This window comes from Entelurus aequoreus, linkage group LG08 (assembly GCF_033978785.1).
Source record: "Entelurus aequoreus isolate RoL-2023_Sb linkage group LG08, RoL_Eaeq_v1.1, whole genome shotgun sequence".
NCBI classification, from domain to species: Eukaryota; Metazoa; Chordata; class Actinopteri; order Syngnathiformes; family Syngnathidae; genus Entelurus; species Entelurus aequoreus.
Genome location: NC_084738.1, coordinates 73,104,408 through 73,126,665, shown reverse-complemented (window position 1 = coordinate 73,126,665; position 22,258 = coordinate 73,104,408). Strand labels below are relative to the sequence as shown.

The 22,258-nt window shown below is 42.3% G+C and overlaps 2 protein-coding genes across 2 annotated transcripts in view; both read right to left on the bottom strand.

The window, feature by feature from the left end:
* Window positions 1-146: 146 nt before the first annotated feature.
* On the bottom strand, window positions 147-8,657 carry vps25 (vacuolar protein sorting 25 homolog). The gene is made up of 6 exons (XM_062057288.1): window positions 8,499-8,657; window positions 5,767-5,912; window positions 4,553-4,606; window positions 2,966-3,054; window positions 569-644; window positions 147-504 (listed from the first exon to the last, which is right to left on the bottom strand). The coding sequence occupies exons 1-6, from the start codon at window positions 8,543-8,545 to the stop codon at window positions 392-394; spliced, it is 525 nt and encodes a 174-aa protein (XP_061913272.1). The 5' UTR covers window positions 8,546-8,657; the 3' UTR covers window positions 147-391.
* Window positions 8,658-9,749: 1,092 nt separating this feature from the next.
* arhgap27 (Rho GTPase activating protein 27) overlaps window positions 9,750-22,258 on the bottom strand; it is an 86,091-nt gene continuing 73,582 nt past the window's right edge. Inside the window, 6 exon segments of the mRNA XM_062057283.1 lie at window positions 9,750-10,086; window positions 10,190-10,415; window positions 13,047-13,152; window positions 14,888-15,019; window positions 16,196-16,273; window positions 16,357-16,455. Coding sequence (XP_061913267.1) covers window positions 10,238-10,415; window positions 13,047-13,152; window positions 14,888-15,019; window positions 16,196-16,273; window positions 16,357-16,455 — 593 coding nt within the window. The 3' untranslated portion in view covers window positions 9,750-10,086; window positions 10,190-10,237.

Genomic DNA, 22,258 nt, shown 5'->3' with positions numbered 1-22,258 from the left:
ATTCTCCACACATGCAGCATGACAAAGTCCAATTTATGAAAGTTTTTTTGTATTTATTTCCAAACATGATATGAGGGCTGGGAAAGCCACCTGTGGACAAAAGTGTCACAGTAGTGACTGCACAATAAAAGCTCCACTATTATTTGTATTATTATTAATAATAATAATAATAAACTGGGGACCCAGTTCAAGCCTCAGTGTGTTTCCGCCCCCTGGTGGCCAGCGCTGGGACTTCCCTGCCCTGCTGGACACAATGGTGAAAAAGAATAGTTACAGCTGACAAGACACTAAAATATGGCTCCTTTCTTTTGAAAAAAAGGCTTGGACCCAGCAGCAGGCGACGACCACAACAGCGGCGGCGTGACAAGTTGTCCATCTCTCCTCCCGAGGTTCAGAAGAATTTCACCCCTTTGCCGTCGTCCATGCTGATGATCTCGGCCTTGCCGTCCGTCTGCAGGGCCTGCAGCGAGCGCAGCAGCATCCACTCCTCCAGGCCGTGGAACTCTGCAACGAGGATGCCAGCGTGAAAACAAACCCCCACGGGAGGGCGGGAAGGGAACGGACGCACCTTCGCCCTCGGTGTCCTCGCCGTTGGCCAGCTCGTAAAGTGTGAACACGGAGTTGGTCATCCCGTTCTTGGACACCTGAGACGACACAACAGCGGAGTTTTATTTGTCCTCATCTTCAATGGTAATAATAATAAGTGGGATTGAATGGATTAGAATAGGCGTGCCCAAACTTTTTCCACTGAGGGCCACAAACTGACACCCATTTTGGTACCGTAGTTTTCACCTCAAAAACCAGTACAATATACACATCTTTTTGAAAGAACCAGAAAAGGCAGTATTATGTGAATGCTGGAGTCGAAGCAGAACTGACATGCTAACAGTTAGCATTTTTTTGGTATAAATTTAGATTTAACTGTCGTTTACAGACATTCTTTTAACATGCCGTACTTTAAAATAATTTGAAAAAAAAAAAAAAACGGTTAAAAAGACAGAAAAAAAGTGGTTAAAAATAAACTAAACTGGTATAGACAACTTCCTCTTTCTTAAAAGCAATACTGATAACCTAGAACAGGGGTCAGCAACCTTTTTGAAAGCAAGAGCTACTTCTTGGGTAGTGATTAATGCGAAGGGCTACCAGTTTGATACACACTTCAATAAATTGCCAGAAATAGCCAATTTGCTCAATTTACCTTTAACTCTATGTTATTATTAACAATTAATGATATTTACACTTAATTGAACGGTTTAAAAGAGGAGAAAACACGAAAAAAATTACAATTAAAATTTTAAACAGTTTATCTTCAATTTCGACTCTTTAAAATTCAAAATTCAACCGAAAAAAAGAGAAAAACTTAAAAAAAGAATTTATGGAACATCATTAGTAATTTTTCCTGATTAAGATTAATTTTAGAATTTTGATGACATGTTTTAAATAGGTTAAAATCCAATCTGCACTTTGTTAGAATATATAACAAATTGGACCAAGCTATATTTCTAACAAAGACAAATCATTATTTCTTCTAGATTTTCCAGAACAAAAATTTTAAAAGAAATTCAAAAGACTTTGAAATAAGATTTAAATTTGATTCTACAGATTTTCTACATTTGCCAGAATAATTTTTTTTGAATTTTAATCATAATAAGTTTGAAGAAATATTTCACAAATATTCTTCGTCGAAAAAACAGAAGCTAATATGAAGAATTAAATTAAAATTTATTAATTATTCTTTACAATAAAAAAAAAAAATTTACTTGAACATTGATTTAAATTGTCAGGAAAGAAGAGGAAGGAATTTAAAAGGTAAAAAGGTATATGTGTTTAAAAATCCTAAAATAATTTTTAAGGTTGTATTTTTTCTCTAAAATTGTCTTTCTGAAAGTTATAAGAAGCAAAGTAAAAAAAATAATGAATTTATTTAAACAAGTGAAGACCAAGTCTTTAAAATATTTTCTTGGATTTTCAAATTCTATTTGAGTTTTGTCTCTCTTAGAATTAAAAAATGTCGGGCAAAGCGAGACCAGCTTGCTAGTAAATAAATACAATTTAAAAAATAGAGGCAGCTCACTGGTAAGTGCTGCTATTTGAGCTATTTTTAGAACAGGCCAGCGGGCTACTCATCTGGTCCTTACGGGCTACCGTGACCCCTGGACTAGAATCTATGGATAGTGTTTTTGTACTACCTTTATTTTTGTATGTACTTATTGTTTTTTAAAAAAAAAAATTTTCATTCCCTGTAATATTTTATAAGGCGCACTGTCGAGTTTTGAGGGGAAAAAAAGGATTTTAAGTGCGGCTTACAGTCTGAAAAATACGCTACCTATTTTAAAAAATATAATACATTCACTGTAATGATGGTGTATTTCTTTAAAAAAGGGCAAAGTTAAAATACAAGATATTGTATGTTGTTTTGCAACTTATAAACATTGTTGCCGTTAACAACCATTTGTAACAGGAAGGTCTTTTTAAAAGGTGTATTATTTGACCATTTGTATAAATATTAGGGCTGCAACTAACAACTAATTTGACAATCGATTAATCTGTCGATTATTACTTCGATTAATCGATTAATAATCGGGTAAAAGAGACAAACTACATTTCTATCCTTTCCAGTATTTTATTGAGAGAAAAACCAGCATACTGGCACCATACTTATTTTGATTATTGTTTCTCAGCTGTTTGTACATGTTGCAGTTTATAAATAAAGGTTTATTAAATAAATAAATAAATAAAAAAGGAGCCTCTGCGCATGCGCATAGCATAAAGCCAATGACTAAATTAATCGCCAACTATTTTTATAATTGATTTTAATCGATTAGTTGTTGCAGCCCTAATAAATAGTTTGATCCACAGGACTAGACAATTGTGTTCCTGTGTGTGTGTGTGTGTGTGTGTGTGTGTGTGTGTGTGTGTGTGTGTGTGTGTGTGTGTGTGTGTGTGTGTGCGTGTGATGACTCACCCACTGATACATGATCTTGCCCCACTCCTCGGGTCGCCTCCACATCACCAAGCACCTGGACTTGTTCTTGTCCAGCCACTCCAGGTTCCCTGACACACACCAAAGGCAGCGTTAGCTCAAAGTGCGCACACACACACACACACACACACACACGCTCGCGCTCACACTCTCTCATTCACACACTCACTCACAAACTCTCACACACTCACAAACACTCACTCACAAACTCTCACACACTCACAAACACACACTCACAAACTCTTACACACACACACACCCTCACACACACACTCACCAACTCTCACACTCAAACTCTTACACACACACTCACACACACTCTCACTCACACACATTCACACACTCACTCACTCACACACACACACACGCTCTCGCTCACTCATTCACACACTCACTCACAAACTCTCACACACTCATAAACACTCACTCACACACAAACTCTCACACACTCATAAACACTCACTCACTCACAAACTCTCACACACACACTCACAAACTCTCACACACACTCAAACTCTTACACACACTCACACACACCCTCACACACACTCTCACACACTCACAAACTCTCACACACACGCTCGCGCTCACACACTCACTCATTCACACACACACACACTCACTCACACACACTCAAACTCTTACACACACTCACACTCTCACTCACACACACACACTCACTCACTCACACACTTTCACTCACTCACAAACTCTCACTCACACACACACTCTTTCACACACTCTCACAAACACACTCAAACTCTCACACACACACTCACGCACGCACGCTCTCACACACTTACTCACACGCACGCTCGCGCTCACACACTCACACACACGCGCTCACACACTCACTCATTCACACACACACACACTCACTCATTCACACACACACACACACACACTCACTCATTCACACTCACTCACACACACACGCTCACACACTCACTCATTCACACACACACACACACGCTCACACACTCACTCATTCACACACACACGCTCACACACTCACTCATTCACACACTCTCTCACACACTCACTCATTCACACACACACTCTCACTCATTCACACACTCTCACACACACACGCTCGCGCTCACACTCACTCACACACACACTCACTCATTCACACACTCTCTCACACACACACACACACACTCTCTCACACACTCACTCACTCACACACTTTCACTCACTCACACTCACAAACTCTCTCACACACACTCTTTCACACACTCTCACAAACACACTCAAACTCTCACACACTCACTCATTCACACACTCACTCAAACTCTCACACACACTCAAACTCTCACACATGCACACTCACTCACTCACACTTTCACACACACACTCACTCTCTCACTCACACACACCCACCCACTCACGCTCTCACACACACTCACTCACAAACTCTCACACACTCACTCACGAACACACTCAAACTTTCACACACACACACACACACACACACACACACACACACACACACACACACACACACACACACACACACACACACACACACACACACACACACACACACACACACACACGTGGCGTTACCTTTCTTCCTCAGCTCCTCAAACACCACCTGGATGGCTTCCGTTGACAGTTTCCCTGACATGCAGTTAAGGAGGCACACTTGACAAGTACACAACATGATCATTATTATGAGGGTGAGGTGGTGTGTCCCAGGATACGTTCTATCAACATGATCATAATGAGGGTGAGGTGGTGTGTCCCAGGATACGTTCTATCAACATGATCATTATTATGAGGGTGAGGTGGTGTGTCCCAGGATACGTTGTATCAACATGATCATTATTATGAGGGTGAGGTGGTGTGTCCCAGGATACGTTCTATCAACATGATCATAATGAGGTTGAGGTGGTGTGTCCCAGGATACGTTCTATCAACATGATCATTATTATGAGGGTGAGGTGGTGTGTCCCAGGATACGTTCTATCAACATGATCATTATTATGAGGGTGAGGTGGTGTGTCCCAGGATACGTTCTATCAACATGATCATAATGAGGTTGAGGTGGTGTGTCCCAGGATACGTTCTATCAACATGATCATTATTATGAGGGTGAGGTGGTGTGTCCCAGGATACGTTCTATCAACATGATCATAATGAGGGTGAGGTGGTGTGTCCCAGGATACGTTCTATCAACATGATCATAATGAGGTTGAGGTGGTGTGTCCCAGGATACGTTCTATCAACATGATCATTATTATGAGGGTGAGGTGGTGTGTCCCAGGATACGTTCTATCAACATGATCATAATGAGGGTGAGGTGGTGTGTCCCAGGATACGTTCTATCAACATGATCATAATGAGGTTGAGGTGGTGTGTCCCAGGATACGTTCTATCAACATGATCATTATTATGAGGGTGAGGTGGTGTGTCCCAGGATACGTTCTATCAACATGATCATAATGAGGGTGAGGTGGTGTGTCCCAGGATACGTTCTATCAACATGATCATTATTATGAGGGTGAGGTGGTGTGTCCCAGGATACGTTGTATCAACATGATCATAATGAGGGTGAGGTGGTGTGTCCCAGGATACGTTGTATCAACATGATCATTATTATGAGGGTGAGGTGGTGTGTCCCAGGATACGTTGTATCAACATGATCATAATGAGGGTGAGGTGGTGTGTCCCAGGATACGTTGTATCAACATGATCATAATGAGGGTGAGGTGGTGTGTCCCAGGATACGTTCTATCAACATGATCATAATGAGGGTGAGGTGGTGTGTCCCAGGATACGTTGTATCTTGCGGTTGTGGAAGACGGGGCTGTCCTGCGCCTCCATGAGGTCGAGCGTGTACAGCTTGTGGTGGCGGCAGTAGGATAGCGCCATGGAGCACCACGCTGCTAGCTGCTTCTGTCTGGTGTCCACATTGGGTTGAAGCCTGGGAAGGAAAAAGACAACAACAAACAAAAGGAGAGTTAAATGGGTAAGTAGAAGCACATTTTAACACGGGCTCACCATGTTACACTTGGAGAAGACATTCAACCATCTTCTGTGCACATATTTACAACACAACTACATTAGCACATAATAATATATAATAATATTCATCTGACCACAGAACTTTCCTCAGAAGGTCTTATCTTTGTCCATGTGATGTCAGATCAAACAAAAATGGAGCTGTTTGGCCTCAATATCCAGCAATATGTTTGGAGGAGGCCTTTAATCCCAGGAACACCATGCCTACCGTCAAGCATGGTGGTGGTAGTATTATGCTCTGGGCCTGTTTTGCTGCCAATGGTACTGCTGCTTTAAATGGGACAATGAAAAAGGAGGATTACCTCCAAATTCTTGAGGACAAGCTAAAGTCATCAGCGTGGAGGTTGGGTGTTGTTGGGTGTTCCAACAGGACAATGACCCCAAACACACCTCAAAAGTGGTCAAGGAATGGCTGAATCAGGCTAGAAGGAAGGTTTTAGAATGGCCTTCCCAAAGTCGTGTGGACAATGCTGAAGAAACATCATTGTCCAATTATGATGCATACATATTTACAATGCTTACCTATTAAAGTACAGTTAGTTATGATGCGTACATATTTACAATGCTTACCTATTAAAGTACAGTTAGTTATGATGCATACATATTTACAATGCTTACCTATTAGAGTACAGTTAGTTATGATGCATACATATTTACAATGCTTACCTATTAAAGTATAGTTAGTTATGATGCATACATATTTACAATGCTTACCTATTAGAGTACAGTTAGTTATGATGCATACATATTTACAATGCTTACCTATTAAAGTACAGTTAGTTATGATGCATACATATTTACAATGCTTACCTATTAAAGTACAGTTAGTTATGATGCATACATATTTACAATGCTTACCTATTAGAGTACAGTTAGTTATGATGCATACATATTTACAATGCTTACCTATTAAAGTACAGTTAGTTATGATGCATACATATTTACAATGCGTATCTATTACCTGGTCAAAAAAAGTATCGGATGATATCAGCTAGCATGTAAAATGTCCGATACAAGCAGTCGTATTTATTAGTGGTGTCCCTGATACATTATTGATATCAGCAAAAGATCAAGTATCGGATGATATCAGCTAGCATGTAAAATGTCCGATACAAGCAGTCATATTCATTAGTGGTGTCTCGATACATGATTGATATCAGCAAAAGATCAAGTATCGGATGATATCAGCTAGCATGTAAAATGTCCGATACAAGCAGTCGTATTTATTAGTGGTGTCCCGATACATCATTGATATCAGCAGAAGATCAAGTATCGGATGATATCAGCTAGCATGTAAAATGTCCGATACAAGCTGTCATATTTATTAGTGGTGTCCCGATACATTATTGATATCAGCAAAAGATCAAGTATCGGATGATATCAGCTAGCATGTAAAATGTCCGATACAAGCAGTCGTATTTATTAGTGGTGTCCCTGATACATTATTAATATCAGGAAAAGATTGATTACCAGATGATATCTGCTAGCATGTAAAATATCCGATACAATAAGTCGTATTTATTAGTGGTGTCCCAATACATGTTTGATATCAGCAAAAGATCAAGTATCGGATGATATCAGCTAGCATGTAAAATGTCCGATACAAGCAGTCGTATTTATTAGTGATGTCCCTGATATATTAATATCAGGAAAAGATCAATTACCAGATGATATCTGCTAACATGTAAAATATCCGATGCAATAAGTCGTATTTATTAGTGGTGTCCCGATACATGATTGATATCAGCAAAAGATCAAGTATCGGATGATATCAGCTAGCATGTAAAATGCCCGATACAAGCAGTCGTATTTATTAGTGGTGCCCCTGATACATTATTAATATCAGGAAAAGATCGATTACCAGATGATATCTGCTAGCATGTTAAATATCCGATACAATAAGTCGTATTTATTAGTTGTGTCCCGATACATGATTGATATCAGCAAAACAATCAAGTATCGGATGATACCAGCTAGCATGTAAAATGCCCGATACAAGCAGTCGTATTTATTAGTGGTGTAAAGTACAGTTAGTTATGATGCATACATATTTAAAATAATATTTACTTATTAAAGTACAGTTAGTTATGACTCATACATATTTAGAATATTTACCTATTAAAAAGTGGACAAAAAGGCAAAGTTGTCCGCACAGGGCTGGCTAGCTAAACAGCTAGCTGACAAACAGCTGAGTCTACCTTCTCTAGCGGACACACTCAGGACTTCATAAGTCATTAAATAGTAGTTAGTTGAAAATAAAGGTAATATAAACCAGGTAGGAACTTAACGAGCAATAAAGTCAAACTACTTTTGGAGCGCAGACGAGTTGAAATAAATCCACTTCCGTAGCCGTTAGCATTAGCCTGGTTAGCCTATTAGCCCGCTAACAAGATGCTAGCAGTCAGGCTCGGAGTTGCCAGCACATTAAAACACGGCGACTGGTTGTTTTTGTGCGTGTTTGCCTCTCATGTTCCAAAAGCGCACTTACGTGAAAAAAGGTGGGAAATTGTACTGCCACGGCCACTCGAAAGTCATCGCAGGTGATGATGTCGTGATGCCGCTTGACAACTACCGGAAGCGCGTCACACCAACTTCCGGGAGCACGTCCCACCAGGAAATGGTTCCGGCAGACCATGGACATATTCTAAGGGTACGCAGCATGGAGCGCTACTGCCTACTGGCGCTGACGAGACGCGGGGCCGCCATCTTGGAGTGGTGATCCGCTCCACTCAGTGCAATTCATTTGGCAGGAGCAATGAACTGTCAGCGCATTTAATTCATCTTACCTCACTGAATACCACTGATTTTCACCCTTTTTGTCATACGTGTAGCTATGATAAAGGACACATGTTTTATTATTCATAGTTTGCTTAACAGTAATAGAATATTCTTATATGCTATAAGTGACCAGATCAAAACTGGGAATATAATCCCAAAGGGGGAAAAAATTAAATTGAAGAAACAATATGATTAGGTTATATATACACGCATATATCCTACATAAACAATGTATGAATACATTAGATATCTATATATCTTAGACTGTATCTCTGTTGCTGCAGCAGCAGAGAGTGCAGTGATTGTTTTAATTGTATTTTCGAGGCCACGGGGAAGACCCAGGACACGTTGGGAAGACTCTCTCTCCCGGCTGGCCTGGGAACGCATCGGGATCCCCCGGGAGGAGCTGGACGAGGCGGCTGGGGAGAGGGAAGTCTGGGCTTCTCTGCTTAGGCTGCTGCCCCCGCGACCCGACCTCGGATAAGCGGAAGAAAATGGATGGATGGATGGTTAACAGCATGGTCCTGCCAAAGCTATTGCAGGTAAGACTTTGTTAAATTGTCTGTTCTGGCCCTTAAAATGATCATTTCACCCTGCAGCGCAGAAAGCTTCTCCGTGAGGTTATCCATTTTGCGATTCAATTCAGAAATCGTCAAAAATCGAAAGTGCCCACAGCTTTGCTCAACCCAACCATCACCACGGCAACCTTTAGGCTCCTTGAACGGCTGCCGCCGTCTTCAGAATTTGTCGATGGACCGGAGCGAGGCTGGATCCAATCAGCAGGTTTTCACGGCTCCAAACTGATACCTTGGATGTCTCGGACGGAAAGACAACCCTCCACTTCTCCCGGGACCTGAGCTTCTTGTCCAGACCACCTCGTCAGGTCCATGTTTTAGATTTCAGAGAAAAGCATCTTGAGGCTCCCTTCCATCTTTTTTTACAAAGTTATTTTTTATTATGGAACACCTTCTTTTGACATCTTTCTATTTACAGGACTTTTTCTCTATTAGTATCTGTTGGTCAGGCTAATTGCTTTTATTCTTTAGTTAAATACAGCTTATAAGTCTTTATTTAAATATTCTATATTAGCTCTACTTCACAGCAGGGTGCCGTTAATAGCTCTATACACTTCTATAATACAATAAGATCAGTGGGTACAAACAAGTCAACATTCAAATATTAAAATAAGACACAAAAAGATAAATGCTATAAAAGCTGGTAAAATAAAGGTGGTTTTCAAAAGAAGGTTGAGGGGGGAGGGGGGGGGTGGGGGGGGGTTCCACACGTGGATCTGGAATCTTCCTAGGATGAAAAATGACAAACACCAAGTTTGTTCTCAATCAAGAACACTGAAGATGATTTTTAAACGTTCTGGGAAACAAAAACAAAAAAAAAGGGAACTTGCTTTACGTGGGAGGAAGGAGCTTTCAAAATAAGAGCGGTGCACTCCTAGCTGGAGTGGAAGACGCGCTTGTACTCGTTCAGGATCAACTCCACGATCTGGTTCTGGAAGACCGTGTGCATGGCGATGTTGCCCGTCTCCTGCTCGGGTCGCAGCAGCGTGGGTCCGAACACGATGGCCACGTTCTGCACCGTCATGCGGTTGTCCTCACCCGACTGGATCACCCTGGGAGGAGAGGTCAGTGGGGAGGAGAGGTCAGCGGGGAGGAGAGGTCAGCGGGGAGGAGAGGTCAGCGGGGAGGAGAGGTCAGCGGGGAGGAGAGGTCAGCGGGGAGGAGAGGTCAGTGGGGAGGAGAGGTCAGTGGGGAGGAGAGGTCAGCGGGGAGGAGAGGTCAGCGGGGAGGAGAGGTCAGCGGGGAGGAGAGGTCAGTGGGGAGGAGAGGTCAGCGGGGAGGAGAGGTCAGTGGGGAGGAGAGGTCAGCGGGGAGGAGAGGTCAGCGGGGAGGAGAGGTCAGCGGGGAGGAGAGGTCAGCGGAGAGGAGAGGTCAGTGGGGAGGAGAGGTCAGCGCGGAGGAGAGGTCAGTGGGGAGGAGAGGTCAGTGGGGAGGAGAGGTCAGCGGGGAGGAGAGGTCAGCGGGGAGGAGAGGTCAGCGGGGAGGAGAGGTCAGCGGGGAGGAGAGGTCAGTGGGGAGGAGAAGTCAGCGGGGAGGAGAGGTCAGCGGGGAGGAGAGGTCAGCGGGGAGGAGAGGTCAGTGGGGAGGAGAAGTCAGCGGGGAGGAGAGGTCAGCGCGGAGGAGAGGTCAGCGGGGAGGAGAGGTCAGTGGGGAGGAGAGGTCAGTGGGGAGGAGAGGTCAGTGGGGAGGAGAGGTCAGCGGGGAGGAGAGGTCAGTGGGGAGGAGAGGTCAGCGGGGAGGAGAGGTCAGTGGGGAGGAGAGGTCAGCGGGGAGGAGAGGTCAGCGGAGAGGAGAGGTCAGTGGGGAGGAGAGGTCAGCGCGGAGGAGAGGTCAGTGGGGAGGAGAGGTCAGTGGGGAGGAGAGGTCAGCGGGGAGGAGAGGTCAGTGGGGAGGAGAGGTCAGCGCGGAGGAGAGGTCAGCGGGGAGGAGAGGTCAGCGGGGAGGAAAGGTCAGTGGGGAGGAGAGGTCAGTGGGGAGGAGAGGTCAGCGCGGAGGAGAGGTCAGCAGGGAGGAGAGGTCAGTGGGGAGGAGAGGTCAGTGGGGAGGAGAGGTCAGTGGGGAGGAGAGGTCAGCGGGGAGGAGAGGTCAGCGGGGAGGAGAGGTCAGTGGGGAGGAAAGGTCAGTGGGGAGGAGAGGTCAGTGGGGAGGAGAGGTCAGTGGGGAGGAGAGGTCAGTGGGGAGGAGAGGTCAGTGGGGAGGAGAGGTCAGCGCGGAGGAGAGGTCAGTGGGGAGGAGAGGTCAGTGGGGAGGAGAGGTCAGTGGGGAGGAGAGGTCAGTGGGGAGGAGAGGTCAGCGCGGAGGAGAGGTCAGCGGGGAGGAGAGGTCAGCGGGGAGGAGAGGTCAGTGGGGAGGAGAGGTCAGTGGGGAGGAGAGGTCAGTGGGGAGGAGAGGTCAGCGGGGAGGAGAGGTCAGTGGGGAGGAGAGGTCAGTGGGGAGGAGAGGTCAGTGGGGAGGAGAGGTCAGCGGGGAGGAGAGGTCAGTGGGGAGGAAAGGTCAGTGGGGAGGAGAGGTCAGTGGGGAGGAGAGGTCAGTGGGGAGGAGAGGTCAGTGGGGAGGAGAGGTCAGTGGGGAGGAGAGGTCAGCGCGGAGGAGAGGTCAGTGGGGAGGAGAGGTCAGTGGGGAGGAGAGGTCAGTGGGGAGGAGAGGTCAGTGGGGAGGAGAGGTCAGCGCGGAGGAGAGGTCAGTGGGGAGGAGAGGTCAGTGGGGAGGAGAGGTCAGCGGGGAGGAGAGGTCAGTGGGGAGGAGAGGTCAGCGCGGAGGAGAGGTCAGCGGGGAGGAGAGGTCAGCGGGGAGGAAAGGTCAGTGGGGAGGAGAGGTCAGTGGGGAGGAGAGGTCAGCGCGGAGGAGAGGTCAGCAGGGAGGAGAGGTCAGTGGGGAGGAGAGGTCAGTGGGGAGGAGAGGTCAGTGGGGAGGAGAGGTCAGCGGGGAGGAGAGGTCAGCGGGGAGGAGAGGTCAGTGGGGAGGAAAGGTCAGTGGGGAGGAGAGGTCAGTGGGGAGGAGAGGTCAGTGGGGAGGAGAGGTCAGTGGGGAGGAGAGGTCAGCGCGGAGGAGAGGTCAGTGGGGAGGAGAGGTCAGTGGGGAGGAGAGGTCAGTGGGGAGGAGAGGTCAGTGGGGAGGAGAGGTCAGCGCGGAGGAGAGGTCAGCGGGGAGGAGAGGTCAGCGGGGAGGAGAGGTCAGTGGGGAGGAGAGGTCAGTGGGGAGGAGAGGTCAGTGGGGAGGAGAGGTCAGCGGGGAGGAGAGGTCAGTGGGGAGGAGAGGTCAGTGGGGAGGAGAGGTCAGTGGGGAGGAGAGGTCAGCGGGGAGGAGAGGTCAGTGGGGAGGAAAGGTCAGTGGGGAGGAGAGGTCAGTGGGGAGGAGAGGTCAGTGGGGAGGAGAGGTCAGTGGGGAGGAGAGGTCAGTGGGGAGGAGAGGTCAGCGCGGAGGAGAGGTCAGTGGGGAGGAGAGGTCAGTGGGGAGGAGAGGTCAGTGGGGAGGAGAGGTCAGTGGGGAGGAGAGGTCAGCGCGGAGGAGAGGTCAGTGGGGAGGAGAGGTCAGTGGGGAGGAGAGGTCAGTGGGGAGGAGAGGTCAGCGGGGAGGAGAGGTCAGTGGGGAGGAAAGGTCAGTGGGGAGGAGAGGTCAGTGGGGAGGAGAGGTTAGGTCAGCAGCACGAAGGCAGAGCAGGGTGTAGGCGATGTGCGTCTTACCTGCGTAAATGTCCAAAGAGAAGCTCCATGGTGTCGTGGTTGGGTGCTGGCAGAGATTGGACCAGGTTACAAATACGATCCACCTTTTTGTCGTAATCCAACATTTCTGCAAAGGATGAGTAATATTATCTGATGACATCCAACATCGGTAATAATATCTGATGACATCCAACATCGGTAATAATATCTGATGACATCCAACATCGGTAATAATATCTGATGACATCCAACATCGGTAGTATTATCTGATGACATCCAACATCGGTAATATCATCTGATGACATCCAACATCGGTAATATCATCTAATGACATCCAACATCGGTAATATCATCTGATGACATCCAACGTCGGTAATATAATCTGATGACATCCAACGTCGGTGATATTATCTGACGACATCCAACGTCGGTGATATTATCTGATGACATCCAACGTCGGTGATATCATCTGATGACATCCAACGTCGGTGATATCATCGGCTGACATCCAACGTCGGTGATATCATCGGCTGACATCCAACGTCGGTGATATCATCGGCTGACATCCAACGTCTGTGATATCATCAGATGACATCCAACGTCGGTGATATCATCAGATGACATCCAACATCGGTGATATCATCGGTTGACATCCAATGTCGGTGATATCATCGGCTGACATCCAACGTCGGTGATATCATCGGCTGACATCCAACGTCTGTGATATCATTAGATGACATCCAACGTCAATGATATCATCGGCTGACATCCAACGTCTGTGATATCATCAGATGACATCCAACGTCAGTGATATCATCGGTTGACATCCAATGTCGGTTATATCATCGGCTGACATCCAACGTCGGTGATATCATCGGCTGACATCCAATGTCGGTGATATCATCGGCTGACATCCAACATCGGTGATATCATCGGATGACATCCAACGTCTGTGATATTATCTGATGACGTCCAACGACGGTGATGTTATCTAATGACATGATATCAGCTAGCATGTAAAATGTCCGATACAAGCACTCGTATTTATTAGTGGGGTCCCGATACATTATTGATATCCGCAAAAGATCAAGTATCAGATGATATCAACTAGCATGTAAATGTCCGATACAAGCAGTCATATTTGTTAGTGGGGTCCCAATACATTATTGATATCAGCAAAAAATCAAGTATCGGATGATATCAGCTAACATGTAAAATGTCCGATACAAGCAGTCGTATTTATTAGAGGTGTCCTGATACATTATTGATATCAGCAAAAGATCAAGTATCAGATGATATCAGCTAGCATGTAAAATGTCTGATACAAGCAGTCGTATTTATTAGTGGGGTCCCGATACATTATTGATATCAGCGATATCAGCAAAAGATCAAACATTATCAGCTTGCATGTAGAATGTCTGATACAAGCAGTCATATTTAAAAATGGTGTCCTGATACATTATTGATATCGAAGATCAGTCTGATATCAGCAAAAGATCAAATATTCCACTTGGTGAAAATATTGCATATTATGAGATTTTGCAATAAAAAACTTGAGTTTTCTTCAACAAAAAGTGACAAGTTGACAGCAAGAGATACTTCTGATGGATATTTGAGGTCAAAAACGATATATTTGACTTATTTTTAACACTAATGACTGAGAATCTTTCATCTTCACTAAATTCGAGATGATGGTTACAAAAAATATTGTGTTGGTTTTGAAAATGCAAAACAGCAAAATGGTGATTTCATTTCTCAGTGAGTTTCATAGAAGTAGAAGTGACATGTTGGGATATTTACACAATAATAATAATAATAATAATAATAATAATAATAATGTTGGGAAGTGAAAGTCTTCTTACTGATGGCCGTGATGAAGTCATAGAAGTGTCTGTAGGGGAAGAGAGGCTCAGGAAGCTCACGCAGGAAGAGCTTGAGTGCTCCTGTCAGGACGTGAGCGTCTTGCCAATGTCCGTCTTCCAGGTCCAGTTGGTCTGTGGACCACACCCAGCAAACATCAACAACATGCGTCCTACACCCAGCAAACATCAACAACCTGCGTCCTACACCCAGCAAACATCAACAACCTGCGTCCTACACCCAGCAAACATCAACAACCTGCGTCCTACACCCAGCAAACATCAACAACCTGCGTCCTACACCCAGCAAACATCAACAACCTGCGTCCTACACCCAGCAAACATCAACAACCTGCGTCCTACACCCAGCAAACATCAACAACCTGCGTCCTACACCCAGCAAACATCAACAACCTGCGTCCTACACCCAGCAAACATCAACAACCTGCGTCCTACACCCAGCAAACATCAACAACCTGCGTCCTACACCCAGCAAACATCAACAACCTGCGTCCTACACCCAGCAAACATCAACAACCTGCGTCCTACACCCAGCAAACATCAACAACCTGCGTCCTACATCAACAACCTGCGTCCTACACCCAGCAAACATCAACAACCTGCGTCCTACACCCAGCAAACATCAACAACATGCGTCCTACACCCAGCAAACATCAACAACCTGCATCCTACACCCAGCAAACATCAACAACCTGCGTCCTACACCCAGCAAACATCAACAACCTGCGTCCTACACCCAGCAAACATCAACAACCTGCGTCCTACACCCAGCAAACATCAACAACCTGCGTCCTACACCCAGCAAACATCAACAACCTGCGTCCTACACCCAGCAAACATCAACAACATGCGTCCTACACCCAGCAAACATCAACAACCTGCGTCCTACACCCAGCAAACATCCACAACCTGCGTCCTACACCCAGCAAACATCAACAACCTGCGTCCTACACCCAGCAAACATCAACAACCTGCGTCCTACACCCAGCAAACATCAACAACCTGCGTCCTACACCCAGCAAACATCAACAACATGCGTCCTACACCCAGCAAACATCAACAACCTGCGTCCTACACCCAGCAAACATCAACAACCTGCGTCCTACACCCAGAAAACATCAACAACCTGCGTCCTACACCCAGCAAACATCAACAACCTGCGTCCTACACCCAGCAAACATCAACAACCTGCGTCCTACACCCAGCAAACATCAACAACATGCGTCCTACACCCAGCAAACATCAACAACATGCGTCCTACACCCAGCAAACAACAACAAGCTGCTTTACCATGATCCGCCAAGATGCGTAGTTTCTGGATGACTGCCAGGTTCCCGCTGACTCTGTAGAGTCCGTCGACGTCCAAGCCTGCCAGTGGACACATGTGGAGGGGGGTGTGGTCAGTGGGTCAGTGGGAACACAATGCGTGCGGGTGAGGGGTGTTACCCTACCTCTCCTTTCCACAGCTTTGATGCACTTCTCCACAAACCTGGGCACGGTGGTTCCCTCCAGAGCACACAGAGTGTCCAGGTGGCAGCCAAACACATTATCTGCAGGCCAGCAGCACATCAGTCAACACTTACAAGATCTGGATCTGTTCCTGAGTCCAGGTTTCGGCAGCTGACCACGCCTACTCTATTACGATTGGTCAGCTTTGTGTACGTCCCACTATTCAGGTTTTTTACCTATTATGGCCGAAAAATGCACATTTTTCCCCCACACTGGTGACTCCTCTCTATTTTTGTTTACCGAGGTTAGGGTTAGTTTATAATATCCTACACCAGGGGTCAGCAACCTTTTTGGAACCAAGAGCTACTTCTTGGGTAGTGATTCATGCGAAGGGCTACCAGTTTGATACACACTTCAATAAATTGCCAGAAATAGCCAATTTGCTCAATTGACCTTTAACTCTATGTTATTATTAATAATTAATGATATTTACACTTAATTGAACGGTTTAAAAGAGGAGAAAACACACCAAAAAAAATGACAATTACATTTTGAAACATAGTTTATCTTCAATTTCGACTCTTTAAAATTCAAAATTCAACGGAAAAAAAAGAAGAGAAAATAGCAAATTCGAATCTTTTTGAAAAAAATAAGAAAATAATTTATGGAACATCATTAGTAATTTTTCCTGATTAAGATTAATTTTAGAATTTTGATGACATGTTTTAAATAGGTTAAAATCCAATCTGCACTTTGTTAGAATATATAACAAATTGGACCAAGCTATATTTCTAACAAAGACGAATCATTATTTCTTCTAGATTTTCCAGAACAAAAATTTTAAAAGAAATTCAAAAGACTTTGAAATAAGATTTAAATTTGATTCTACAGATTTTCTAGATTTGCCAGAATAATTTTTTTGAATTTTAATCATAATAAGTTTGAAGAAATATTTCACAAATATTCTTCGTTTAAAAAACAGAAGCTAAAATGAAGAATTAAATTAAAATGTATTTATTATTCTTTACAATAAAAAAAAAAAAATTGACTTGAACATTGATTTAAATTGTCAGGAAAGAAGAGGAAGGAATTTAAAAGGTAAAAAGGTATATGTGTTTAAAAATCCTAAAATCATTTTTAAGGTTGTATTTTTTCTCTAAAATTGTCTTTCTGAAAGTTATAAGAAGCAAAGTAAAAAAAATTAATGAATTTATTTACATATATATACATACATACATACATATATATATATATATACAAGTGAAGACCAAGTCTTTAAAATATTTTCTTGAATTTTCAAATTCTATTTGAGTTTTGTCTCTCTTAGCGAGACCAGCTTGCTAGTAAATAAATACAATTTAAAAAATAGAGGCAGCTCACTGGTAAGTGCTGCTATTTGAGCTATTTTTAGAACAGGCCAGCGGGCTACTCATCTGGTCCTTACGGGCTACCTGGTGCCCGCGGGCACCGCGTTGGTGACCCCTGTCATATCATATATATTCAATAATTATATTTAACCTTGTCAAATTATATATGATATGGGTTATAACCATGGGTTATAATATGGAAACCGGGTTTTCTGCTCCGCCGTTCCGTCTGTGGAACGCTCTCCCTGACCACCTGAGGGTACCACAGACTGTGGATGCTTTTAAAAAAGGCTTAAAACCCCTTTTTTTTTTTTTTTTTAATCTTTTTTTTTTTTAGAAATACCGTATTTCCTTGAATTGGCGCAGGGAATATAGTATTGGCACGTCTAGAATTACTGCCGGGTCAAACTGGTTTCTCAAAATAATTAACGCATGCTTGGCCTTATCGCCGGTTCATTATTAACGCCGCATCAAATTCGTTTCGCAAAATATTAATTTTATTATCGCATGTCTATAATTTTCGCCGGGTCAAACTCGTTTCGCAAAATATTAATTTTATTATCGCATGTCTATAATTTTCGCCGGGTCAAACTCGTTTGGCAAAATATTAATGTTATTATCGCATGTCTATAATTTTCGCCGGGTCAAACTCGTTTCGCAAAATATTAATTTTATTATCGCATGTCTATAATTTTCGCCGGGTCAAACTCGTTTCGCAAAATATTAATGTTATTATCGCATGTCTATAATTTTCGCCGGGTCAAACTCGTTTCGCAAAATATTAATTTTATTATCGCATGTCTATAATTTTCGCCGGGTCAAACTCGTTTCGCAAAATATTAATTTTATTATCGCATGTCTATAATTTTCGCCGGGTCAAACTCGTTTCGCAAAATATTAATTTTATTATCGCATGTCTATAATTTTCGCCGGGTCAAACTCGTTTCGCAAAATATTAATTTTATTATCGCATGTCTATAATTTTCGCCGGGTCAAACTCGTTTCGCAAAATATTAATTTTATTATCGCATGTCTATAATTTTCGCCGGGTCAAACTCGTTTCGCAAAATATTAATTTTATTATCGCATGTCTATAATTTTCGCCGGGTCAAACTCGTTTCGCAAAATATTAATGTTATTATCGCATGCCTATAATTTTCGCCGGGTCAAACTCGTTTCGCAAAATATTAATTTTATTATCGCATGTCTATAATTTTCGCCGGGTCAAACTCGTTTCGCAAAATATTAATTTTATTATCGCATGTCTATAATTTTCGCCGGGTCAAACTCGTTTCGCAAAATATTAATTTTATTATCGCATGTCTATAATTTTCGCCGGGTCAAACTCGTTTGGCAAAATATTAATGTTATTATCGCATGTCTATAATTTTCGCCGGGTCAAACTCGTTTCGCAAAATATTAATTTTATTATCGCATGTCTATAATTTTCGCCGGGTCAAACTCGTTTCGCAAAATATTAATGTTATTATCGCATGTCTATAATTTTCGCCGGGTCAAACTCGTTTCGCAAAATATTAATTTTATTATCGCATGTCTATAATTTTCGCCGGGTCAAACTCGTTTCGCAAAATATTAATTTTATTATCGCATGTCTATAATTTTCGCCGGGTCAAACTCGTTTCGCAAAATATTAATTTTATTATCGCATGTCTATAATTTTCGCCGGGTCAAACTCGTTTCGCAAAATATTAATTTTATTATCGCATGTCTATCATTTTCGCCGGGTCAAACTCGTTTCGCAAAATATTAATTTTATTATCGCATGTCTATCATTTTCGCCGGGTCAAACTCGTTTCGCAAAATATTAATTTTATTATCGCATGTCTATAATTTTCGCCGGGTCAAACTCGTTTCGCAAAATATTAATTTTATTATCGCATGTCTATCATTTTCGCCGGGTCAAACTCGTTTCGCAAAATATTAATTTTATTATCGCATGTCTATAATTTTCGCCGGGTCAAACTCGTTTCGCAAAATATTAATTTTATTATCGCATGTCTATAATTTTCGCCGGGTCAAACTCGTTTCGCAAAATATTAATTTTATTATCGCATGTCTATAATTTTCGCCGGGTCAAACTCGTTTCGCAAAATATTAATTTTATTATCGCATGTCAATAATTTTCGCCGGGTCAAACTCGTTTCGCAAAATATTAATTTTATTATCGCATGTCTATAATTTTCGCCGGGTCAAACTCGTTTCGCAAAATATTAATTTTATTATCGCATGTCTATAATTTTCGCCGGGTCAAACTCGTTTCGCAAAATATTAATTTTATTATCGCATGTCTATAATTTTCGCCGGGTCAAACTCGTTTCGCAAAATATTAATTTTATTATCGCATGTCAATAATTTTCGCCGGGTCAAACTCGTTTCGCAAAATATTAATTTTATTATCGCATGTCTATAATTTTCGCCGGGTCAAACTCGTTTCGCAAAATATTAATTTTATTATCGCATGTCTATAATTTTCGCCGGGTCAAACTCGTTTCGCAAAATATTAATTTTATTATCGCATGTCTATAATTTTCGCCGGGTCAAACTCGTTTCGCAAAATATTAATTTTATTATCGCATGTCTATCATTTTCGCCGGGTCAAACTCGTTTCGCAAAATATTAATTTTATTATCGCATGTCTATAATTTTCGCCGGGTCAAACTCGTTTCGCAAAATATTAATTTTATTATCGCATGTCAATAATTTTCGCCGGGTCAAACTCGTTTCGCAAAATATTAATTTTATTATCGTATGTCTATAATTTTCGCCGGGTCAAACTCGTTTCGCAAAATATTAATTTTATTATCGCATGTCTATAATTTTCGCCGGGTCAAACTCGTTTGGCAAAATATTAATGTTATTATCGCATGTCTATAATTTTCGCCGGGTCAAACTCGTTTCGCAAAATATTAATTTTATTATCGCATGTCTATAATTTTCGCCGGGTCAAACTCGTTTCGCAAAATATTAATTTTATTATCGCATGTCTATAATTTTCGCCGGGTCAAACTCGTTTCGCAAAATATTAATTTTATTATCGCATGTCTATCATTTTCGCCGGGTCAAACTCGTTTCGCAAAATATTAATTTTATTATCGCATGTCTATAATTTTCGCCGGGTCAAACTCGTTTCGCAAAATATTAATTTTATTATCGCATGTCAATAATTTTCGCCGGGTCAAACTCGTTTCGCAAAATATTAATTTTATTATCGTATGTCTATAATTTTCGCCGGGTCAAACTCGTTTCGCAAAATATTAATTTTATTATCGCATGTCTATAATTTTCGCCGGGTCAAACTCGTTTCGCAAAATATTAATTTTATTATCGCATGTCTATAATTTTCGCCGGGTCAAACTCGTTTCGCAAAATATTAATTTTATTATCGCATGTCTATAATTTTCGCCGGGTCAAACTCGTTTCGCAAAATATTAATTTTATTATCGCATGTCTATAATTTTCGCCGGGTCAAACTCGTTTCGCAAAATATTAATTTTATTATCGCATGTCTATAATTTTCGCCGGGTCAAACTCGTTTCGCAAAATATTAATTTTATTATCGCATGTCTATAATTTTCGCCGGGTCAAACTCGTTTCGCAAAATATTAATTTTATTATCGCATGTCTATCATTTTCGCCGGGTCAAACTCGTTTCGCAAAATATTAATTTTATTATCGCATGTCTATCATTTTCGCCGGGTCAAACTCGTTTCGCAAAATATTAATTTTATTATCGCATGTCTATAATTTTCGCCGGGTCAAACTCGTTTCGCAAAATATTAATTTTATTATCGCATGTCTATCATTTTCGCCGGGTCAAACTCGTTTCGCAAAATATTAATTTTATTATCGCATGTCTATAATTTTCGCCGGGTCAAACTCGTTTCGCAAAATATTAATTTTATTATCGCATGTCTATAATTTTCGCCGGGTCAAACTCGTTTCGCAAAATATTAATTTTATTATCGCATGTCTATAATTTTCGCCGGGTCAAACTCGTTTCGCAAAATATTAATTTTATTATCGCATGTCAATAATTTTCGCCGGGTCAAACTCGTTTCGCAAAATATTAATTTTATCATCGCATGTCTATAATTTTCGCCGGGTCAAACTCGTTTCGCAAAATATTAATTTTATTATCGCATGTCTATAATTTTCGCCGGGTCAAACTCGTTTCGCAAAATATTAATTTTATTATCGCATGTCTATAATTTTCGCCGGGTCAAACTCGTTTCGCAAAATATTAATTTTATTATCGCATGTCAATAATTTTCGCCGGGTCAAACTCGTTTCGCAAAATATTAATTTTATTATCGCATGTCTATAATTTTCGCCGGGTCAAACTCGTTTCGCAAAATATTAATTTTATTATCGCATGTCTATAATTTTCGCCGGGTCAAACTCGTTTCGCAAAATATTAATTTTATTATCGCATGTCTATAATTTTCGCCGGGTCAAACTCGTTTCGCAAAATATTAATTTTATTATCGCATGTCTATAATTTTCGCCGGGTCAAACT

What these genes read in the sequence shown, in the direction of transcription:
- vps25 (XM_062057288.1), bottom strand. Translation starts at nt 8,545, where the DNA reads ATGACTTTCGAGTGGCCGTGGCAGTACAATTTCCCACCTTTTTTCAC. An exon ending in AATTTCCCACCTTTTTTCAC is followed by an intron (nt 5,913 to 8,498) that starts GTAAGTGCGCTT and finishes TTTCCTTCCCAG; the next exon opens with GCTTCAACCCAATGTGGACA. An exon ending in TGAGGAGCTGAGGAAGAAAG is followed by an intron (nt 3,055 to 4,552) that starts GTAACGCCACGT and finishes GGTGTGTGTCAG; the next exon opens with GGAACCTGGAGTGGCTGGAC.